Source organism: Zootermopsis nevadensis, unplaced genomic scaffold, assembly GCF_977971745.1.
Source record: "Zootermopsis nevadensis isolate Lab colony 2312 unplaced genomic scaffold, Znev_1.0 Znev_ptg000031l, whole genome shotgun sequence".
NCBI classification, from domain to species: Eukaryota; Metazoa; Arthropoda; class Insecta; order Blattodea; family Termopsidae; genus Zootermopsis; species Zootermopsis nevadensis.
In genome coordinates this window covers 708,944-731,805 of record NW_028259163.1, presented here as the reverse complement: position 1 = coordinate 731,805, position 22,862 = coordinate 708,944, and the positions used below count along the sequence as shown (strand labels likewise).

Here is a 22,862-nt window from a genome sequence, read left to right as displayed (position 1 = left end):
ATAACGTATTTAAAATGTGTTTGCTGCGAACTCGAGAGTAGACAGCAGTATTTATATAAATATTAAGCGCACAGATTGCTCATTTGGGTTCTGGAGTTTGTTGATTTGGAATCTAAGATTTGTTCGAGCAACATTTTTCTTGTTTGTTTCAGAAAATCAGATTAAGTTACAATAGCAAGTATTTAAATAAGAAAATTAATACTGTAGTAAATTAGTCAAAATAATACATTGTATGTAAAATTACCTACTGGTTTTCAAAATGTATATTTTTGTTGAAATTGTCTGTTTCTAATGTGGGGTTCATTCTTGTTTACAGGTGAGTATCGTGCATTCTGATACCACTGTCTTTTCTGTTCAGAAAAGCGATGTAAGTACCAGTTACTGACCTCAATATTTTAGCGTTCTGATTTGTCCTTAGTCTGAGCCACATGATAGAGCCCAGAAAACACATCAAATTAACTGATACCATAACAAATCCCAAATCATAACATTTATTTATTTCTATCTTGAATTCTCTTTACTATTGACTTCATAGATTTTGTTTCCAACCTGTTTGTATGCTTGTTTGTGTTTTTAACCATGAATCGGCTTTGATATAAACAAAATAAGACGGAATATTTTAATGGTCTTCTTGTAACACGCTGAAACACGCGCACGTATACACTCGCGACTGAACGTCAGGTAAATATCTTTGAACGAAAAGGTTGAGGTCGTGTGCCTACAAATCTTTGACCATACGTCAGTGATCTAATCGTCATGAACATGGCACAATAGATCGAAGTGGGAGGGTGTGGAGTGGATTAATCTGGCTCAGATTATGTAACTTCACAGAGAAGCTGTAGGAATAAATAATGTTCCCCGAAAAATTCTCCCTTCATATCGAAATTCATTCTTTGTTATAACGTCGTGTAGTCATGTTTGTGGTAACCAAACTTTCAGGAGGTAATTTTGTAACTAATACGTAGAAGATGAAAGGGATATTTGCGTCCAAAGCTTTGGTAACCACCTCGGTATCATGATCCCGAAGGGATAAATCCACAACTTTAGTGGAATTTCAGGTAAATATGGCGTGCATTTTCCATTATCCTTTGACTACTGATAACAAACGTTATAGAGTATCTCGATATGAGAATCGACAGTTAGAGTAGGGAAATCGCCGGTAATGTTGTCAGCCCTGTGTTTCATGGTTGGTTTGTTGCTTTTCTTTTCTTCAAATCCCTCAGTGTTCCCTTTCATGATAGTAAATGTTAATGCATTTGCAGTATTCGTGTGTGTGTGTGTCTGTGCCACGAACTCGACCTGTAGGACGTTTGTGATCGATAGCTCGCTCTCGTACCTGCTGCTTCGAGCTGTGACTATGTAGCTCCGCGCATGCTCGAGATAGTACGGTCACTGATGCATGTTCCAACTTCAAAAAACAGGGGACAGGCTTCTGCACCCATTTATTGTTACACCAAATACAAGAGTAGGAAATGCACGAAACTATTTCTTCAAGTCAGTAAATTATTTTATGATGAAGTCTGTCTATTCGCTTAGTCTGCTCTAGCTATAAAACAGTGGAAATTTATTTTTTAAAGTCAGTTTATTGGTTTTGAGAAATTTGTTAGGATTTATAAAAAACTAAAGTTATTTTTAATAGCTAAACTGAATTATATAATTATATAAGTCATTGAAATAGGAACATTGTATTATTTAAAAAAAAGTCCTACTTTATTTCTCGATGAGATTTATACATATTTTCGAAATTAGAGCAAAACACAGTATATCGCTGTTTCAATCGAAAAGTTAAGAGTGTACAGGAATTTTAAACCAGTCCACTGGAGAAACATATGGATATGTGTTGTAAATGAATGATTTAATTCACACATTAGTGATAAATTCCCCAGACGTTCAGTAGCTATATTTATCTGTAATCAACCCTCTGTTCATCCTACTTTCATTTAAATATCTGTCGAAACTGTGTCGTGAAAATATCTTCAAATTTTTCGACCATGTGTGTACCAAACTGCCGACGTTGGAAGCCTCATATCGTGAATTTAAAATTTCAACAACGCCCTTTTGTAACAAACTGACGGAAGTTTTTGAAGTTCGTATTCATAACTTTAATTTGTTTTTTCCTCAAAATCGCCAAACAAATATAACTAAAACTTGTTGATTTCAAACTTCATCACAGGTGCGAATATTGCGTTAGCTAGCACATCCTGTAAGTTCAATTAAATCCACATAGAAATTCACGTTGCTTTTTATTTGTATCTCATTTTTGAAACCGATGCGTATAAAATGAATTCTGATCCATAGCGAATTTTGAGTGTTAATTAACGTTGCTGCTTATAAAATTATTCATCATGTTTGTTACATGAAGGATGATGATTGAACAACCCACTTTTGAATGGAATATGGCTAGTCACTGGTTACCTTCTTAATCACACGTATGTTATCTATGAAACCATAGAAATGTTTATACATTTATGCGCATATAGTTCTGTTTACATTCAGAATCAACTCAGAATTCTGTAAAATTTGCATGATAGAATATAAAATAAGCATATAAACTATTAACACTATAAAAAAGACACTAGTTTTTAAGTTTACATGATAGACTAGTCTCTAATCGATCTACTTTAATATTGTAAGACTTGAGGTTCTCACAGCGGTGAGTATGAAGATTTCTGTCTTCTGGGTTGTTGCGCTGTGTAGTCTGGTCGATGTTAACCAACGTTTCAGAGGTCATACTGCCTCCGTCATCAGGGCGATGAATATATTCATATTCATATTCATCGCCCTGATGATGGAGGCAGTATGACCTCTGAAACGTTGGTTAACATCGACCAGACTACACAGCGCAACAACCCAGAAGACAGAAATCTTCATACTCTGACGACGGAGGCAGTATGACCTCTGAAACGTTGGTTAACATCTACCAGACTACACAGCGCAATAACCCAGAAGACAGAAATCTTCATACTCATCGCCCTGATGACGGAGGCAGTATGACCTCTGCAACGTTGGTTAACATCGACCAGACTACACAGCGCAATAACTCAGAAGACAGAAATCTTCATACTCTGATGACGGAGGCAGTATGACCTCTGCAACGTTGGTTAACATCGACCAGACTACACAGCGCAACAACCCAGAAGACAGAAATCTTCATACTTTAATATTGTCCACTTTTTCATTTGCATTACTTAAACCTTAGTGTACGTATAACCTTCATCATTACATAAAATACTGTCCACTTTTGAGCCTATAATCTTCGGACCAAATCCAAATTCTACTTATATTTGCCGACATGTGTCCCAGTTTTATGCCAAATTTCTCAGTTTGAAATATTCTCTACAAAATCATATAAACAAATTTCACAAAGTTTCTTATCAGAAGACTTTTATATCTTTACGCTAAAATTCTTCTGTGCAAACTGAGTAGACCACTGACTCGTGTCTACTTCGTTAAGATCAGCTGTTAAACATTCATGACAAGAGTTCTTAGTACCAAAATATCGGTTACGCGTTGATCATAACTTGTGGGATTTGGAGTTTTCACCTCGTTGAGTCTTATGGTTTGTAGCCATGACTTGGGATCACCTTATCTGCAGGATTAACAGTTTATCCGTCCAGTGACTCTGTCGGTTGGCCATAGCAACTGATGTTAATCCGAAACGGGAACCATTAATGACTACAAAACCAGGATAGGAATAATACACGTCGATGGTTCAACCAGACCACAACAGAGAGCAGCATTTACTGATTGAGAGACTCCAGTTATACACGTAATGTAATATTACAATTCATTACGTTGAAAGCTCCACTGTGATATTTCAGTTTTGTCACGTGATCTTAATTCTTATTTCGTTTTATCCCCACGGAGAAAGGCTGGAAAGGTGAATTACTAGATGAGAACTCGTGCAACAGAGTGTAGCCTGTGGGCCCAAAATCCAGATGGTTCTATAAAGAAATGATTGAGAGGGGAAATTAACACTGTCCATCGAAGCATTGCAGATTTGTGTTACAGATTCTTCGCTGTTTATCTTTCATTATCCATTTCATTAAACGGTCGGACACTCAAAAAAAAAAAAAACATTCTGATACAAGCAAAATTAAATTATGATATACAAATTGGAATTACAAGCTTTCCGTTTTGTTAAGTCATTCTGTTAGACTGGTCTTTAAACGATATACGTCATCCATCTAAGAAAATTGCATTAACCTTTTGATCTCTGTAATGTTGAAGTGTTATGTTTTCTTCGCGGTACGAGCTGAGTTTTTAAATATTATTTATTCGACTTTCGGCTTGAAATGGTGAATCGGTTTATTAATTTTAATAAATTCGTTAATTTTATTTACAATTTAAAGCTCAATGTATCACACATTTAAAGAATCAATAACTCTCGATTTTGTAGTTAGATTTAATATTATTCTTGGTGTAAACAGCGACTATTTCGTGTAAGGGCATTAACAAGCTGAAGTGTTGTGTTTACTTTGTGGTACGGACTGAATTATTATGTAGAACTATTTGCAGATTAGCTGTTTTTATTATGATTGCAGTTGCCAGAATTAACGAAGGCCGCCTTTGTGCAGTTCATACTCCCACGCAATTACTGTTAATTTGCGGTTAGCACGATTTGTAGAAGGGTTAGTTAATACGTCGTCTCGTTATTCGCGTGATTCGGTTGTGTAAGCTATTTATATTCGATGTTGCTAATCACATTGGAATACCAGTGGTTCGTATTCGTGTACCTGGCGTAATGGCCTCATATGTTGAATAATTGTGACCGAATGTACGTGAGGTTACGTAATAGCGTTCGTGCGAAATTTTTAATTTTGATATTACCAATGGAAGGGTGGTTTTTAGTGAAAGTTATGACGTTGCTACGTGGGGAGTTTCCTTAGGGCGTAATTTTGATATTAACACTGGGAGGGCTTCGTGAGAGACGTGGAATTTGTATACCAACTCAGCACTTGTTCTAGAACCGAGGAAAACCACGGGAAACATTGATCTAGTTAACCAGTCACAGGACCTTCCTAAAGCGTATTCACGTCAAGCCAGCAGTCCGGCTTTTAAATACGCGAGCCCTAACGGTGGTCCCTAACTGTACAGCTGCTTTATTAAAAATTAACACATTTATTGCATGAGAATAATTTGGATAGGAAACAAAAAATGAGACTTGGGTGTTTAACAACAGCTCGTTTCCATGACAAATACCTAGTAGATAATGCTGTAATAGCAGGTGGTACATATAGTTACCATGAAGCTTTTGAGAGTTAATCATAGCTTATCATTTTTAGTAGGGAGACTTTTGTGCAGCTGGTTACATGGTTACCATTTTAAGTTAAATTAGTGACTTAATATGATCCTGTCTCGAAGTAGGTAGGAGAACTGAAATGTTTTAGAATTCAGCCGGGGGGCCTCCTGACATTAACTGTGACGTAATACAAAACTCCAAATGCGGGGAATTCCCGGTGGATTTAATTCTATTTTAATTTCCTTCGCGTGTAGGCAGGATGTCAGATTTTTCTCGACACGTTAATGCATTAAAGTCAGATTAAAATTCCACTTCAGAAATGTTCGTGGTATTTTTTTTTTTTTTAAAATGTATAATTGTGTTTGCGAGACATGTATTTGAAATGTTTGCCGACTTGGCTTTGAAGTTTAATTTCTGTTCTTCTTCTCCTTCATCATACCCACCAGCAGATTCTCTCCACATCCAAGCCAGAAGTCCATTTCCACAGAGATTATATTTTATTTAATACCTGATTCCGCCTTGTGTGTAAGAGTGGCGTATAGCATAATGTCTGAATGGTATATGTAAAAGAATTAACACAGCGACCACCCCCTCCCACTTTACACGACTTTCCTCCTCTGATGATTAAATCATCATCTTGTACGCGTCTTTAAGCCTAGTATCTAATTGTCTTGATTATTAAATCTCACATTTCTAGGGATGTTATAATTAAGGGTTTAAATTAACTTGTACGTACAAGAATTATAATGTGACAATAATACACTAATGGCTTTTAAGATGATATATTTGCGTCATATTGTGAAATTATAATTTAATTAATTATTCGGTTTTTGTCCGTCTAATCACAATTCAAATTTACAATTAAGATAATTAAAATATCATTTGATGTTCCTCATCGAACAATCGAATGATATTTTAATTATCTTAATTGTAAATTTTAAATTTGAATTGTGATTAGACGGACAAAAACCGAATAATTAATTAAATTATTGGTTTTTAGTTAAGAATTTAATTCGGTTGAATTGGGTAAAAATATATACAGTTCCATAAATACGTAAATTTGAGTAGATTTCGATGAATTCAATAAAATATTAATAGTGCTTACAATGATGACAAGCTTATTAATTAAATTCCTGCGATTTAAAGTGTTGTTCAACCTCCCGTTAGCTCTGCAGCCATACTTGAAGATCGCTTTTCGACGCCTTTCTAATTGTCTTCACCATCGGCTTTGGTGGCCAACCCGGCTCCTATCCGATACGTACATGAGACTGTTTGATCGGGGTTCAGTCATCTCGTGTGTCAATATTACATTGCCCGCTCAACACCGCCTAGTAAAGACGACTGTAAGTGAATCCGTTTTGCCTGTATACGCCATGTTCATGTGGTACTTCGGCGTTGTGGTAGCTGTGCGCTGTTTACGACTGTCTTTTTTTATTGCTTAATTGACCAAGTTCGCAGTAATGACGCTAGATGGCAGAATGTTCTATTTTCGCAAGTGCTGCTGTCATGAGGCGTCTATCACAGGTACAGTGGAATCTCGATATACCATGAACACTCGACCACAAAATACGTGACTGTTTTTCGGAAACCTCGAATCCTACAAATTATTCAACTTTTAATTATGTAATTTTGTGTATCCTCCCCCTCATATCATCCCTTGCAACTTCCTGTCCTCAAACACCCTCAATATGTGTTCTTTCCGTAAAATGAGTGACAAAGTTTCACTCATACTAAAATGAAAGTCGTGAAATTATTGGTTTTTTATCTTAGTCTTAATATTTTCAGATAAAAATGAGGAACTCAATAGAATCCGAACCACGTGGTACCATGTTCACCGAATTTATTTATTCTGATCTTAATTCCGTCCTGAAACAATTCTGATTTGTTAACGTCGTTCTTACATATCTGAACATCATTTTCAACCACAAAATTCATCTGAGCACTCCGCTTACAAACAGACGTGACGAAGTGCTCAGACGAAATTTTTTTATAATTTAATTAATATAAACAGGATCAGGTATATGAACTGTACGGTGTGGAGGGACATAGTATATATTCTTTACTGAAAATATATTTCCACATTTCACGTCCATACAGGACAGTTTTACGAAGCTGTTATTGTTTTCCTTACAATCAGAGTCTTCAGGATTCTACGTAAGTTTATTTTGCAACCATTCCGTCGGAGTATGGCGGAAGGAAGGCTGAAGGCTGAAGTTATCTGGCAACTGTGAATTATTATTTATAGTTAATGTCAGTTTCAGGTCTAAACTTAACCAGAGAACAATTCCAGTGCCAGACTCTTTTGGTATTTTGGCTAGAACCACCGCTGACATTGCCAGCCTGAGACCCCAAAGACTCGCTTCTTGCTAAGCGCGTTTTTTTTAACATTCAGGCAATAAGTACGATAACGAAGCTAGCCCCGAGAATAGATCGATTTTACTCGGCCACGGTTGTCACGAATTCTCTAGTCAGAACATGAAGAGACTGATTAAGTATTTCGGTTTTGTTTGCTCGAGACATTCATATTGATTTGTCTGTTAAACGGCGGATTCGAGATCTCGATATCATTTTTAAGAACATGCTGCCGCGATCTTCAGAAGTGAAAATATAGAACATTTGATTCTTTTGTTCAAAATGTGGGTACTCGCTTACAAGATATCGCGACGTGTAAACGTGGGAGACCAGAATCAACAGTTTACGTCTTGTAAATAAATGTTTCTTTGTTTGTTATACTTTTTTCCCAATTTCTAAATTAACGCCTAAAGACTGGGTGTGTTTCCAAACTACGAGTATCTAATACGTTCAATAAATATCTCGATGTCTCGTGAACACTTCATTTCTACTGGGGGGCTTCTGTTAGGTCGAAGAATGTCGAAGTAGGAAGAATTGTTAAATGTTCTACACACACCCACGTTATGTCTCACTATTTTTGTCCATAAGTATGGTTCGTATCTCCTTCCATCCATATGGTGTTACTGCAAATGCATTTGGAAGTTGACAGCTGGAATCTTGCCACTTCTTGCGCTCAGATAAAAATAATTTCTACGTTAGTCATCGTAAAACAATGTACGATACATAACCTTCAAGGACATAGAGCAGAGAGCGCTTTTGTTGGGGTGAGGATACAGGCAGTTAGACGTCGGTGAACTTTATCTGGCTACATGGCGGACCAACCAAGAAGACCGCCATCTACGAATATCGTTATTAAAGCAAGTCATGGCTTTCGATTTTGTTAAAACTTCTCAGTCATGCAAAATCATACCCAGACACATTATTTCCAATAACACGGACAAACAGCTCTTTGACACGCAATATTGAACCGAGTACACAATGTGACGTCCAGTATTGCGTCATCGTGACGTCAAGCCACGGAGCAAGTAGTTCGAGACTTCTCCAACAGAGGGTAGCAGCTACCACGTTGTGATTACATTTAGCCCGCAAACAGTTCTCGGCGTATTCGTTTAATTTGGATCTGGGTTTATCGTCTTCATATGTTTTAAATACATTCATCGTATACCACATTAATCAGAAACCAAGTTTTACGCATGTAAAATACGTTCCTGCCAAATTTTATGTATTGTAAATAGATTGGGCGTTGTTTTTCTGTAAGGGTAAACTGATTAAGTGGTTATTACGATGAATATTTGGTATTTGTGAACATTTAACTTACCGCAAAGAAAACACAGCGCTTCACCATTGCAGAGATCAAATGGTTGACGCTGTTTAAGGAAATAACGTTCAGTTCACAGTCAGAATATTTCGAAATTCCTTAATAGAAAGTTCTGAATAAGTGATTATTCAATCAGCTGTTATATGTACTTGGCATTGAATGTTAAGGGATTAATGTTTCTATATAATTTTGGGGGAAAATATAAATACGTCTTAGACTGATGCTTTTTTATTTGCATACGACGAGTCTGAGAGCGAATCTTCCTACTTTAATTATACGTAATTATCCTTTTTCGTTATGCCTTGTGTTCGTTGTGATTGATTATACGAAGATATGTAATAGCAAGGATATGAAATGATTACCTTGTACACAATATTTAAGGATATGTATTATATATATTGGTGGGAGAGAGTGAGTCATGTTTACCACGAAAAGGAATGATATTCCAATTGGACTCACTAGTTCCCCTAATTTTACTCTTACTGTATGAATTTCTGTCTGTGATTCTATCGGTTGCTATAAATGGGTTAATAGAAAGATCATCCCAGTTACAAGTAACATTATATGAAATTGATTTTAGCTCTAAAATTGGCTTGAGAGTAGATCAATGTGTCAGTCTAGATTAAAATTCGCAGATACGAATTTCCCTGTTGGAATAAGGGAGTGAGTGACGTGGGGTTGTATGTGAGGGGTGTTTTAGCGTGAAGTTGGAGGGGGGGGGGGTTGAAATTGTATTGCGCGGGCGCAGAGATGGAGTAGGTCGGAAATCGACCCGAATTCATGAGCAGCCAGGCTAAGCAGCGGTACTCACATGGCCCCATAAAAATGGAGCACTTGTATTCGCATGAACTACACAAATGTTAACTAGTTATCTATAAAATGGTGCCAGGTTAAATGTAGATCAATTCGGGTCATTTAGATGGACGGGATCAGAAATCCAGTCTTACCATCATTAATTCTATCTAATAATTCTAATTAATATCTAATTCCATAGATTAGAGATTTTGTGGTTCCTCAGCTAATCACGACATGACTCTGCGATTATTTAACCCAAATTTTCATGATTGCCGACACACTTATCATCCACAAATGAGTCGAGTACATTTTCGAACAAAATTTTGAACTCAATTTTAATTGTCAGGGGCAGTAATCATCTCTGAAACGTCGGTAACCCTTGTGTCAAGGTTACACGGCGCAACAACTTTAAACAAGATATAAATAAATAAGACGCGGTCACAGGTCACTGTCTCCCCTTGGATCACAGCAGAAGGTTCAGGCGCTTGGTTTGGTATGGATCTACGCAGACGATGAAGCCCTGGGGAAAATCCATCAGAGAATAAGAAAGGATCCCAAAGCCCGCACCTCACTCGTGCGTCCTATTGTCCGTTTTATGACAGTTCTGACAAGAGAAAAGACGACGCTTAATTTGAACAGCGAAACTAAGACTTTCCGTTATTAAATGTTCTGAAAGATAAACAGCTTCTTTATATGCAGAAAACTGTAAGCCTCGAAATGACTAAGAGATCTTGCACCTCTCACGATGAAATTCCGAATGTGATAAAATACACAGACACCCCAAAAATAGCAGTAGGTGATAAGTTACGATTACTTTTTCGAATTGCTAATTATTTTATATTTATGGCGCTTATGTTGGTTTTGACTTCTAGAACATTAATTTAGAACGTAACTTTTTTAACCAACTAAGTTTTTCATTTCATGGTCCGAGTTATTTTGAGAATGTAATATTAATTTCACCTACTAAGTGAATTTCTAACATTTTATGGAACGCGGTGGTTCATTACAATTTTCAGAGCCCGCCACCGGATCCTGTTCAAAGCCAGATGAATCTAGTCCACGGGTATATCCTCATTTCGTAAAGATTAATTTTAATATTATCTTCTCACCAACGCTTAGGTCTTCTGAGTTGCCTTTTCCCTTCGGACTTTGCCCGTTTCTTCATCCCCTTTGTGCCTGCTACTTTCTCCGCGTGTTTCAACCCCTGTGTTCAGAAGTAGTATTCTTAAGTTTTACTTAGATTTTTTTTTAAAAAATTTTGATGTTTAAATTTCATAAATTTATATTTTTTAAACATTTTTTTAATTGTTCAAGATCTTAAAAATTCTTGAAATTCTGAAGAATTTTGTTTTTCCAAAATCTCGACCGATCGTGACTCGTTTAATGGGTAGACAAGCTTTTCCTAAACGCGAATGGTACAACGTCTTCGGAGACGCCTCGGTGGCTGCCGATGGCCTACAGATCTCACTTCCGCAATGTCTATAAAACCGTCTGTGACACGCGTGCAGTGGCCTTACGAAGACTTCTCATAGGCGCCCTCCACATGTGACGCCGATCGTCGTGATTTGAGTATTCGTTACTCCTGCTTCTTATTCGGGATTTCTCGGGTTCAGACCTCGTCCCGGATGCCTGCAGCATGGCTGAGCTTTCATTTTTGTGCCACTTTTGGAAATATTTCAGAATTCTGAAATTTTGTTTTCGAATTTTGAAAATTCTTTTGAATTTTGGAAATGTTGAATATTTTTTTTTTAAAATTTTGATAATTCTTTTTAATCTAGAGAATTTTCGAAGATTTCTGAATTTTGTTTAGGTGTTTTGCCAATTTTGAGTGCTGAATGTGATTCAATAACGAGGATATTTATTTTCCTCATTTGTTTCCTTTATTACATATATTTGGATGACCAATTCATGTAGGATAAGATAGGATTCACCTGTAACAGCATACGAAATTAAAAAAAAAACGAAGTACAAAGCTTTGGTTGGAGGCACGAAGGTAAAAGAACACTCCTAAGATATAGACATACGTGCGGGGATAATATTAAAATGGATTTAATTTATTAGGACGAAGGTGTGGAATTGATGCTTGTGTCTGAGGATGGTAGGTGTAGAACGTTTTTTTTTTAAAGTCAGAGAATTATTTGAGTAACTACCTAGCTTCTCGTGGAATATTCTCCTCCCTGGAGTTAATTAGTTTATTCTGAAAGTTTAATTAGTTTGCTCAAATTGATTGCCTATTCAAGAGAAACTGTCCGTAGGATCTGGTATGAAGAAAGCCAGTGCTTCTTGTAATGAATTACAGGGCCCTCGTGTTATTTGAGAGGAGAACCCGAATAATGCATTTTCCTAAATTAGTTAAACTTTTATTGCAGTGATGCTAACGTGTACCACTGATTACAAAATATGACAACATAATTTGCTTATTAACTGGAAGCACCAGTTATATTTCGTTTCTTCTACGATAACACAAAGTTTCATATTCTGTGACGTAATTTTATTAAGCTGTCTTTAATTAACATTTACACCGCTTTGGTTGCATTTGTCACTGAAAGAGCTTCTCTGTGATTCGGTTTACTGCTATTCTTTACAAATTTTCTTACATATATTTTTCTCTTTTAATGGCAGATTTTCCTTCTTCTCTGTCTTCATTAATTTTGTGATTCGTTGCGGAAGTTCTGTGGAAATTAATTTCCGTACATCCACTTTTACATTTCTCGTAGTTTCGTAGTCTCCAACATTCATATCCAAATTAAATCACAGGTGGTCTAGTAATGTTTTCCTTTGCCTAATGCCCATAGTAGGTCCACTGTTAAAATTTAAGTTTCATATTAACGTCTCTCATTTGAATCGTACACAATGAAAATTGGTTGTTCGTGTTATTGAAATGAAATAATGGCTCAGTTGAATTTTATGTTCACCAAAAACACGCTTCAGTATTCGTTTGCTTAGGAGGTCTAAAATCACTCTTAACCCTTTCCGGCAGAACCTCGTCGAAATAAGAATTCAGTCCGTACCGCGAAGAAAACACAACTCTTCACCATTACGAAGATCAACTGATTAACGCTGTTTAAGAAACTAATCGCTGTTTATAACGAGACACGCACTGCGTACATAATATTTAAGAATTCAGTCCGTACCGCGAAGTAAACACAACTCGTCACCATTACGAAGATCAACTGGTTAACGCTTTTTTGAGGAAACATTGAAAATCGTAGAAAACACATAAATTCTGACTGAAAATTTGTTAATTTTTGAAGCGCACATATTACGTTCATTTTTAGTTTAAATTCGTAAGTGTATATAAGCTTTTGTGTAACTACGTTATAAATGTACATTTGAATTTATTTATTTTTTTAAATTCGTTGCCTGCAAACGGTGTTGAAAATACGCGCGCGTTGTAAAGTCTGGTTTCTCTATTTGTAATTCATATGAGACATAAAGCAGTACTTTTGAGCTTCTTACTAAATATTCAGTGAAATCTTTCGTCAAATCTCTAGCGCATATAACAGAAAAAATATTATTCCATATTTTGAAACGTGTGATATAAGCGAAAAATCTGCTTTTGACCATAGCCAAATTTAAAGGGGATGTCTGACGCCATGTTTTAAGGCACAGGGGATATTTCTCTCGTGATTTATATGTCTTCTGTCCTTTATAAGGAAGATTACGTACCACTGTATTTCATGTAGATAATTTACAGGTAACTGTTTCATGAACGTAATTTAGTGACCTTATAATTTGCACAGGAAACTCGAAAGAACAATTTGTATTTCCATTCACAGAGCGAAGGGGATAAACATGTTTATCCTATTTTTTGAAGGAACTGCTTATCCTTTATGAACAGGAAAGGGGGATGCTGCAAGGGGGGGTTGAGTGGGGGGGTGGGGTGGAACAACTCGAATCCAAGATGGCAGACCGAGTACTGTTGGTATATGCGTAGTTCGGGGCATTGCCACTGCGGTGCGCTGGCAGTCTTAGCCCGGGAGAAGCCTCTCCATCAATATAACTCGTGGTGTCCTCGTAGGACAACGATTTCTGCTACTCACTTACTTATTTTATTCTAATTTCCTGTTTTGTGTATGTGTTACATTCTTCACACACTCATCGATGTATTGTAGATAGCTTATATTTGACATTTGGACCAAGGATGATATTTTGAAGATGGCATCGTCTAATAGTTTAAATCGTGTTTGGTTTGACTGCTATTGGTTCTTAGCTCTGACTGTCTCCTGTGTTGTAAGAGCAATTGTAAAAAATGGATCGTAAATTATTTGGAGTTAGTAATTGAGGTATAGAATCTGGTGTATTTTGGGAAATCAGTGACATCTGGTTATAAATTAGAACACTTATGGGACAAGAATGGTGTGTAAGGCGAAAACGGAAGCGAACTGGGAGCGGATGTTGCCCCTGTGGGCCAGGACTTCGAGTCTTCCCTTCACGGTAATATTTTGAGTGTGTTTGTTCCCTCGTAATTGTTAGACCAACATTAGAATTAGCTTAGACGTGTCCCAGTTGTACCGAGTGGCGTATTTTCCCCTTAGCGTGTAGGCAAATTGGTAACTCGGATTTGGATAAGTTTGCCTGCACAAATTGGTTGGCATGAAAGCCTATTACAATGTCTTATTTGTAAAAAAAAAATGTAGAATTTGGTGTTGTTTTTTACTTTGATGTTGTATTTCTATTATTGTGTCATGGCCGATCTTAATCTTAATAGTTAAGTAATCTCCACTTCTTGTTTGATTTCCCCAGTCGTGGGCCTTCAAAATTGTGTCAAAATGTGCCCGGATTTTGTAGATTTTGTTTCGAAGTAAATTGTGATTTCCGAAATTGAGGTGTTCCAAATTTAACGCGGATATTTCCAAACAATTGTTTAATTACTTCACGGAGACAGTCACATATTTTCTGTATTATTTTTCTTAACTTATTAACACTTTTAGTTCACCAGTTAATCTTGGCTGAAAAAGCACTTACTTTGACTGAATTGAATTTTCATGAACACTTTAAAACCGAAGTTGTCTAAATACTGTTGATCCGTACCCCAAAGAATGCACCACACTTCATAGTTACAATGAAATATTTGTTAAAGCTGTTTAAAGGAGGTGATCCTTATCTGCATTGATAATCCTACCAGAAATAGAAATAATTATGCAGACTATTTGATTATTACAGCAGGTGGGGCGTATAGTTACCATTAGGCTTTAAGGATTGATATTATTTTACCTATTTCTGATTTATCTGTTTATTCTTAATCGGTATTTGTGCAGTACATAAGAAGTGAATGACAGAAGCTTTCAGATCTGTTCTCCTTTAATATATTTTATGTATCTCAAAAAAAGTTTAGAATTTTATTTAAAGGTACATGAATACGTGGGTATTGATCACTCATTTTAATTTGTGAGTATTCTTAATGTTGTTCATTAATAGATTACACATTCTGAACAAACCCATCACTCGATTTACAAATTTTCGATACAACGAACCACGTAAATTTGTACTTAATTTTAAATTTACGAACATTATTTTCACTACAAATGAATACCAATTAATTTCTCATTAATTCTTTATGATTATGTTACAGTAATTAAAGTTTTAATAAAGTAAATTGTTTATTAATTTATGTAAGTTCCGATCTTTATACCAAAACTACAGTAACCTTTGTACAAAGTAAACTTCTGATTTAACACTGCAGTAGTTTTTGTAGGGATAAATATATAATAAGTATCACTGGAAGTTAATCATCTGTTAATTTTCATGGTTCCTTAGTGTCCTAACATATGTGGGAAAATTATTGAGTGATTTTTCTACGTGTCGGTAACAAGTCGCAGTGTTTTACATTGGAATTAGTGTAAATTTTGTTTTCCATTCCCGATTTTTCATCGAACTAATTACGTTTGTCGATCGAAGGAATTGTGTATATTTTCGAATGACACGTATTGAATGTAGCAAGTAATTTTAGTTTGAAGATTTCTGTCTTCTGGGTTATTGCGCAATAACCCAGAAGACGGAAATCTTCATACTCACCGCTGTGAGAACCTCAAGTCTTACATAATTTTAGTTTGTTTATGTAAATCTTTACTATGGCATAATAATTTTATAAAATATCGGCTGCCATTACTATCGAAATTTCAGTTTCGTACATGTGGTTTAGAAATTTATGCGGAATCTCATTTAAATTATCCCAGTGCAAGGATACATTCATTCTAGATCTCCTTTATTAATTCTGCTGAGGTTATGGACTTCACGCTAATGTTGTTACGGAATGAACACGGCTGTCACGTCTACTGGATCTCTGTGTTGTGTTGTAGACGTTTTCCGAAGTTTCAAAAATCCCTAAGAAACACTGAAACGTATGTAAACTTCTGCCAGACTACAGGGCGCAACAACTCAGGAGACAGCCACCTCCAGACTTACCGTCGTGAAAACTCGAAGCCCCCATTTGTTAATACTGTCGTTTGGTACTGCGTTGTAGTCAGGTTTATGTCTGAATTATTGCGATATTGTTATTGAAATTTACATGTTTTGACACAAACTGGAAAACAAAAGGAATTAAAAAAATTATTGTTAATTAATTATTATTATTATTTACAAAATTCGAAAGTAAAGCACGTTGATTAATCATTTTATTCAATGAGCACAGAATTATTAACCAGGCATCGCAGTCTCTCATCCCACATTATGTAGTCTGAGATGCTAACATCTACATTAAGTGAAAAATAAATTAATGTAGAAAAAATATTGAATTTAAGGAATGTAATTTCTGCGTTTAAAAATAATTATCCTGTTATTTGTTTTCGTAACATCGTAAGGTTATGTATATTTTTATTTTATTTTATTTGTAACTTTGGATACAAAATTAAATAATGAATATTTGAGGGAATGGAATTAAAGCAGTAATTCTTTACGAGAGAAGGCGTTTCTTTTACCACAATTTTCAAACACTCAATATACCTAAATGTGATTCAGTACTTTTCTGAGCTTAAAAGACAAAATCTTGTTAATATTCGTTGTTACTTTGAGTTATTCTGAAACCTGCCTTACCATACGAATTTAAACTTTCATTCCTTTGAATGTTACATGACACAAAATTGGTTCGTCTTATTTAATTGACATCGGATTCAAATTTCGTTTGTTTTTATCAGTATGTTAATTGATTCTATGCCAAACTTAAGTTTTGTAATGTGTATTTATCTTGTAGACCTCAAAGAATGGCATCTTCCGTTTAAAGAATCGTATCTCTGGCTCGTTCACTGTTCAATTCAATTTTGACTTTCGTTTATGTAGTGTCTTATTTTACTTGTTGGCACACCTGGTTTTGTAACTTAATAGTAATATTAAATAAAATAAAGTAGTATTATAACTTTGATTTAAATTAGATTCATAGTTATATTTTATAAAAATACGCGTCGAATTTTGAACCTTTTGACGGTACAGCGGTGTTCCATTCTCCATTCTGTGAGATCCAGTATTGATTTGTGTACCAGAAGCGTATTTCTGTTGTTCTTTGTATCTTGCAAGGTGTTTAGTGATAAGCGCGGTCTGTTCTCTTTAAGCGCACTGCTGAATAAACCCACCTCATTGATTTCTAAAATGTCATATGTCATATCTTCTTTGATCGTGAGCAGTGGGAAAGGAGGACGCATCTATTCCACAAAATGTACAGTACGTCTAGAATACATTACAGCCTGACTCATAAAATGAAAGCAGGCAACTATTTTTCTACATTATGTGGGTTAGGTTAACTCAGTTATATGATACTAGACTAGTCGAGGAACAACTATGTTCAATTGTCTTTAAAATAAATCCATCACTGATCACTATTTTCGACCAGATGATTCCAATCAAAACTCACACAAATGCAATTGATTTTAATATTATTCCCAATCCACTCGTAGGTTATTCTAGTGACGACAAATCCTGGAGAAGTCCTGGAGAAATCCTGGAAGATTATTTGGAAGTCCTTAGGCATTGGTGGATTTGATCCAATGCGGGTCGGTTATTTTGGATTCGTTTAAGTTTGATCGGAATAATTTACGTGGGATTCGGTTGTATTTTGGGTTAGGTTGGGTTAGGTTTAGGTTTTGTTAGGTAAGTTAAGGGTAGGTTATATATAGTTGCTTTTCGATGGGTTGTCCTTGAAAATTTCTATCATGTTCTGCTGTTGTTAACGTCCAGGCAGGGCAGGACTCAAAAATTATCACATTAACGTCACTGACTGTGGTAAATGTGTTAATTGCCCGTTATATGTCTAGAGGTGTTGTGTTAGGCGTCGATGTTTATTAAATCTTTTTCAGTCATATAAATAGCTCGCCGAATTAAATAAATATATAAACTGTACTTTCTTCTTTAAAGAAATTTCATTTAAAGAAATGTTTTCTTTAAAGTAATTATAAAAATCGGTGTTTTTTCTTCGGAATCGACATGAACTTTTGATACGACCAGAATAGATAAGAAAAATCTTCTGCTGAAGAACTGATTCATTTGTCATAACGAGTAAATTAACGCGGCGTCTAATTTATATATTTTTTAAAAAAATTGCCCCATTATTTCTAAGAAAACTGTACATTTACATTAATTAGCGCTGTTTTGGTAGAATAAATATCGAGATTTTTGTCTTCTGGGTTGTTGCGTCGTGTGGTATGGTAGAAGTTTACCAAAGTTTCAGAGGTCATACTGCCTCCGTCAGTATGAATATAAAGGAGTGTATTCTTTATTTCCTTTTATTGTTGTTACATGTAACTACAGTGGAAATTTCTCTGAAATTCAGTAGCTTTTTAGGTTTTCACAGCGATGAATCCGAAGGAGGCTGTCTTCCTCTGAAATTCGAAAGGGATTATATCTTCAGTATCTTTATTTATTTCTTAATTTTGCCCGTATTAATTTCTTTGTAGTTTTATTTGCATGTGCTACATACTACTTTACAGAACAACATCAAAATATGTCAGTCTTACCACATGAGTCCACAGACTACAGCAAATTTCATTTCTAAGTGATAGTTCCTTTCTTCCCGTAAGATGTCGGGGTAGACCATATATATGGTAGTGCCATCTCCTGGAGTAGTAGAAAATTATATACCAGCCATTGAGAGCGCAAGAAACACGAAATATGTAACTAATTTTTATATTTTACGTAGCTCAGTTTCGAGCGCCTGTCAAAGAGAATTTGTTACCAAATATGGTATTTAATAAGCGAGTAAATTGTGAAATTAGAAAATTATTGGTTACTCAGTCGATTTTCCTTACGAATTATTCAGTTGCAAGGTCTTTTTTGTGTGTGTTCCTGCTATTAAATTGAATTTGGTCCATTCGATGATGATGTTCCGGTTATACATTGATCTTCTGGGTTTTAATTCGGCGTGGATTTGCATTTGTTTGTTATCAGTTCTAAGGAACGCGCTGTCTCTATGCTCACAGCTGTGAGATCATAAATTCTCACTCGTGTGTAGTTTTAAATGCAAGAACACGATACTCAGATATTAGACGTGCCTTAAAATAATGGAAATTCCTCAAATCGGGAAATATTAGATAATGAGAAGTTGCAAAGTCGGACGACAGTATATTTCACAGGAATAAAAATATTAATTGCATGTAGTACAATATATTTTGATGTCCGTATATCAATGACTTTTCTGATCTATAAAAATAAAGAATTACAGCAAGTTTTAGGAAATTATTACCTTACACGTTTTCTTCAGATTCAATCAGGCCACGACTACTTCTATTCGAATTATGAATTCAGTCCGTACCGCGAAGAAAACACCACACTTCACCATTACAAAAGATCAACTGGTTAACGCTGTTTAAGGAAATAATCGCTGTTTATAATGAAACACGCATTGCGTACATAATATTTAAACAGAGAGTCCGTACCGCGAAGAAAACACAACTCTTCACCAACACAAAGATCAAATGGTTAACGCTGGTTTAAGGAAATAATCGCTGTTTATAATGAGACACGCACTGCGTACGTAATATTTAAACAGAGAGTCCGTACCGCGAAGAAAACACAACACCTCACCGTTACGAAGATCAAATGGTTAACGCTGTTTAATCGCTGTCTGCTTTGAGAATCTAATAAAACCGATAGATATTTATCGTTGAAGCAGATGGGCGTGCAGTTAGGATTGGTTGTGAAGACAGCGACAGTTGAAATCAGTCCTTCGTTTCCACTTCTCTAGCAATTCTTAGTTTATGACATCGCTGCCACTTCGAATGTGTTCTTCCTTCTCTAACGTAATGTGTCGCATGGAAACATTTTGTGTTGAACCTCTGATACGTATGTGGAACGGGACTGGTTAAAAAGGGAATAATTAAAAGAAAAGACGAACAAGAGAATACGAGACTGATAAAGATGGAGAAAATGCCTCACGGATGGGAGCATTAGAATAAGGAGGGGGGGGGAACTAATGGAAACAGTAGAAGATGGAGGGGGCCCCCGCGCATGTGCGCCGTGATCTTACATGCCGAAGCTCTCCCTTCCTCCTCCCGCTGCTTACTCTCCGTGGATATTTGGATCGGCCATATGTGCAGGACTCCCAGTGTCCTTCATTCGCTACAAAGTAGGCAGTCATCTGTCCAAAACATTTTTGTGTAATATTCCAATTCGTCAGAGTCGCTTTCATGCGTGTCACAGAGAAGTTATAGTGAGTTAGTGTCCTCTTCGTCCAGTGTGTTCGGTGTTTCCTAACCTCTGTTACGTATAGTTTGTGTTCACTTGGTGATAATAAGTTTGTTTTATATTTGTCTCTCATGCGATTATCAGCGTCGTCTACTGGGGCGTAGTTGGGATGAAGACGTCTGTATTTAATCTTACCACTGTGCACAATGAAATACAAAACACTGTCAAGAGTTATTACAAAATGACCTTTAGAGTGATAATAAATGATCCTTAGAAATGTGTATCGATTCTGAATCACGGGAACGGAGTTATTTTCATTCTGAAAACGTACAAATCAACAGTCAAAGTGCCTTCTGTCTGCTATGTTGAGATTCGTGTCGAATTTGCATATGTATTCATACAGGTGGCCGCACTGTTTCACAGTAATGGCGTGTTACACATTTCAGTTCGTGTTTGGGGCCTATTCGTTTTTCTGAATATATTATACCCTAAATTAGATTAAAATGTCATTAGATTGTCCACCAAGATAGATTGCAAGAAAATAGGTTAATTGAATATGCGAATGGATGTTTCATTCCATGCACGTAGATTAATTGACGTGTGTAAAATCTTGGAACTCAGATTATTTTTTTTTTTACTGTCGATAAACTTGTAAGGAACAGATGCAATTTTACTTTTCTCCGAGACGTTTAAACTGAAATTGATTTCAAAATCCGAGTTGTACACTGCTTTATTTTGGAAGTTTTTGTTTTTTTTCAATTAAATTTAAGGTCATGTCTCCGGCATATATCACCGTCATAAACATGTGTACGTCACCTGTCAATGTTGAAAATCCATCCCTGTAAAATTCGTGTTTCGAAGTGTTGTGTGTCTGGGTACGAAAATCCGTGCGTCAGACATGAGTTTTATACGAGAGGTCGAATGCGATCCCAGACTGATCCATCAAAGAACGTTCATTACGTAAAATATCAACGAACTATGGCAGAAGAACAAGGCGTTTAATGACCTACGTGACCCCATTTGACCCCGAGATATGCTTACACTCTCCCTTCTACTGTGGTCGCTGTTTCGCGACAAAATCCTCATATGCCAATCGTGCCGACCTGTAACGAACGTGAACGATCCCGGGAATTGCTCGGGATTGTCCTCAGGCAATCCCGCCACAGCGAGCGCTCAGTCGACTGATTCCGTTCATAACAGACGTCGGCGTTCATCCAGCAAGGTTCACCCACGACGCAGCGCCAGGAGGATTCAGTCGGATAAACGGCGTACTGAGAGGTACAGTAGTTTGCAGTGGTCACATAGGAAGTAAACTATCTCCCTTGATCCTTTGGAGCCTCAGATAATGCGGAACGCATTTACGTAAATTTGGTCCGTACCTCAAAGAAAACACAAACGTCTCCATTACAGGCAAATACGATTTAGTTGTGTAAACGCTCCAGAATAAACATTAAAAAAGACAGAAAATTTTGCTGTGTATTTTAAGTCAATAGGACTTATCTGCCATATGTCTCAGATTTTATGTACCCAAGATGAGAAATGACGTTATACCAAGAATATGATAAACATCTGACTAAAAGTTGCATTTAAGAAATTATATTTAAGTTTTATATAATTTTTATACACCTGAAGATGGTTCTTTTAGAACTGAAACATGTCGTGTAAAAAGTGATGTTCTAATGTAAATCGAACATTTCGATAGAGCATATCATTTAATATATTTTAAATATTTAAATGTTAATTATGGTAATATTTTAATATTTAATAGGAATTTTATTGTGATTAGACTGACAAGATTTAAACAAATAAAAGATTAAGCCAAATTTTTGGATTGGAAAAGCTTTAAGACCTCAAAATAAAAGTGTCTCATTAAATGGTTCGCACGAGCTGTCAAAAATTATGGGTTTCTTTCTATTAATCGTAAATGTGAAATACTGTTAAAAGGTATAAAAATGTATAAAAATCCATATCGAAGATGGCTGCCTTCTGGGATTTTGCGCCGTGTAGTATGGTAGAAGTTACCGACGTTTCAAGGATTTCTGAAACGTCGCCAAACTTCTACTAGACTATTAAATATATTTTTGTATCTTATTAAATTAATCGTGATCTTAGCTATAAGATAGTTATCATTTGTTCTTCAACGTGGAAATGTCTATTATCTGTCATATACTTCATCCCAGACGTGATGAATATTTAAATATTTGTGAATAACTACTTCTTGGTCAGTCATTAATTAATATAAATCTCTTCAGAACTTAAATATTTCCAAAAAAAAAATCCACTTCTGTTATCGGCCGTAAATGAAGCTGAGATATCTCGAGTACTTTAATATAGCCTAAAGAACAACATCTGTGATCTCTCATAATAAAGATATTTTAACTCGAGACTCTAACTCCATTGGTTGGCTCTTTTGTCTATAAAGTCACAAAGCAATGTCAGTCTTCATAAAATTTCTCTCTTGGTATCTTGGCGCTTATTTTTCATAAACGCCTGTCACTTTCCGACAAGGTCTCATTTCTCAAATAATATGGTCGTATAAAAAGC

General features: G+C 36.0%; 1 protein-coding gene across 9 annotated transcripts in view; it reads left to right on the top strand.

Moving 5' to 3' along the window:
* Positions 1-22,862, top strand: part of dnc (phosphodiesterase dunce) — a 369,630-nt gene that overhangs the window by 184,933 nt on the left and 161,835 nt on the right. Inside the window, exon 1 of one of the 9 annotated variants that reach the window (XM_087359417.1) lies at positions 20,407-21,596. The exons of the other annotated variants lie outside the window; for them this stretch is intronic. Coding sequence (XP_087215543.1) covers positions 21,352-21,596 — 245 coding nt within the window. The 5' untranslated portion in view covers positions 20,407-21,351. Of the gene's footprint in view, positions 1-20,406; positions 21,597-22,862 lie in introns of those variants that run through there. 9 annotated transcript variants of the gene reach the window in all.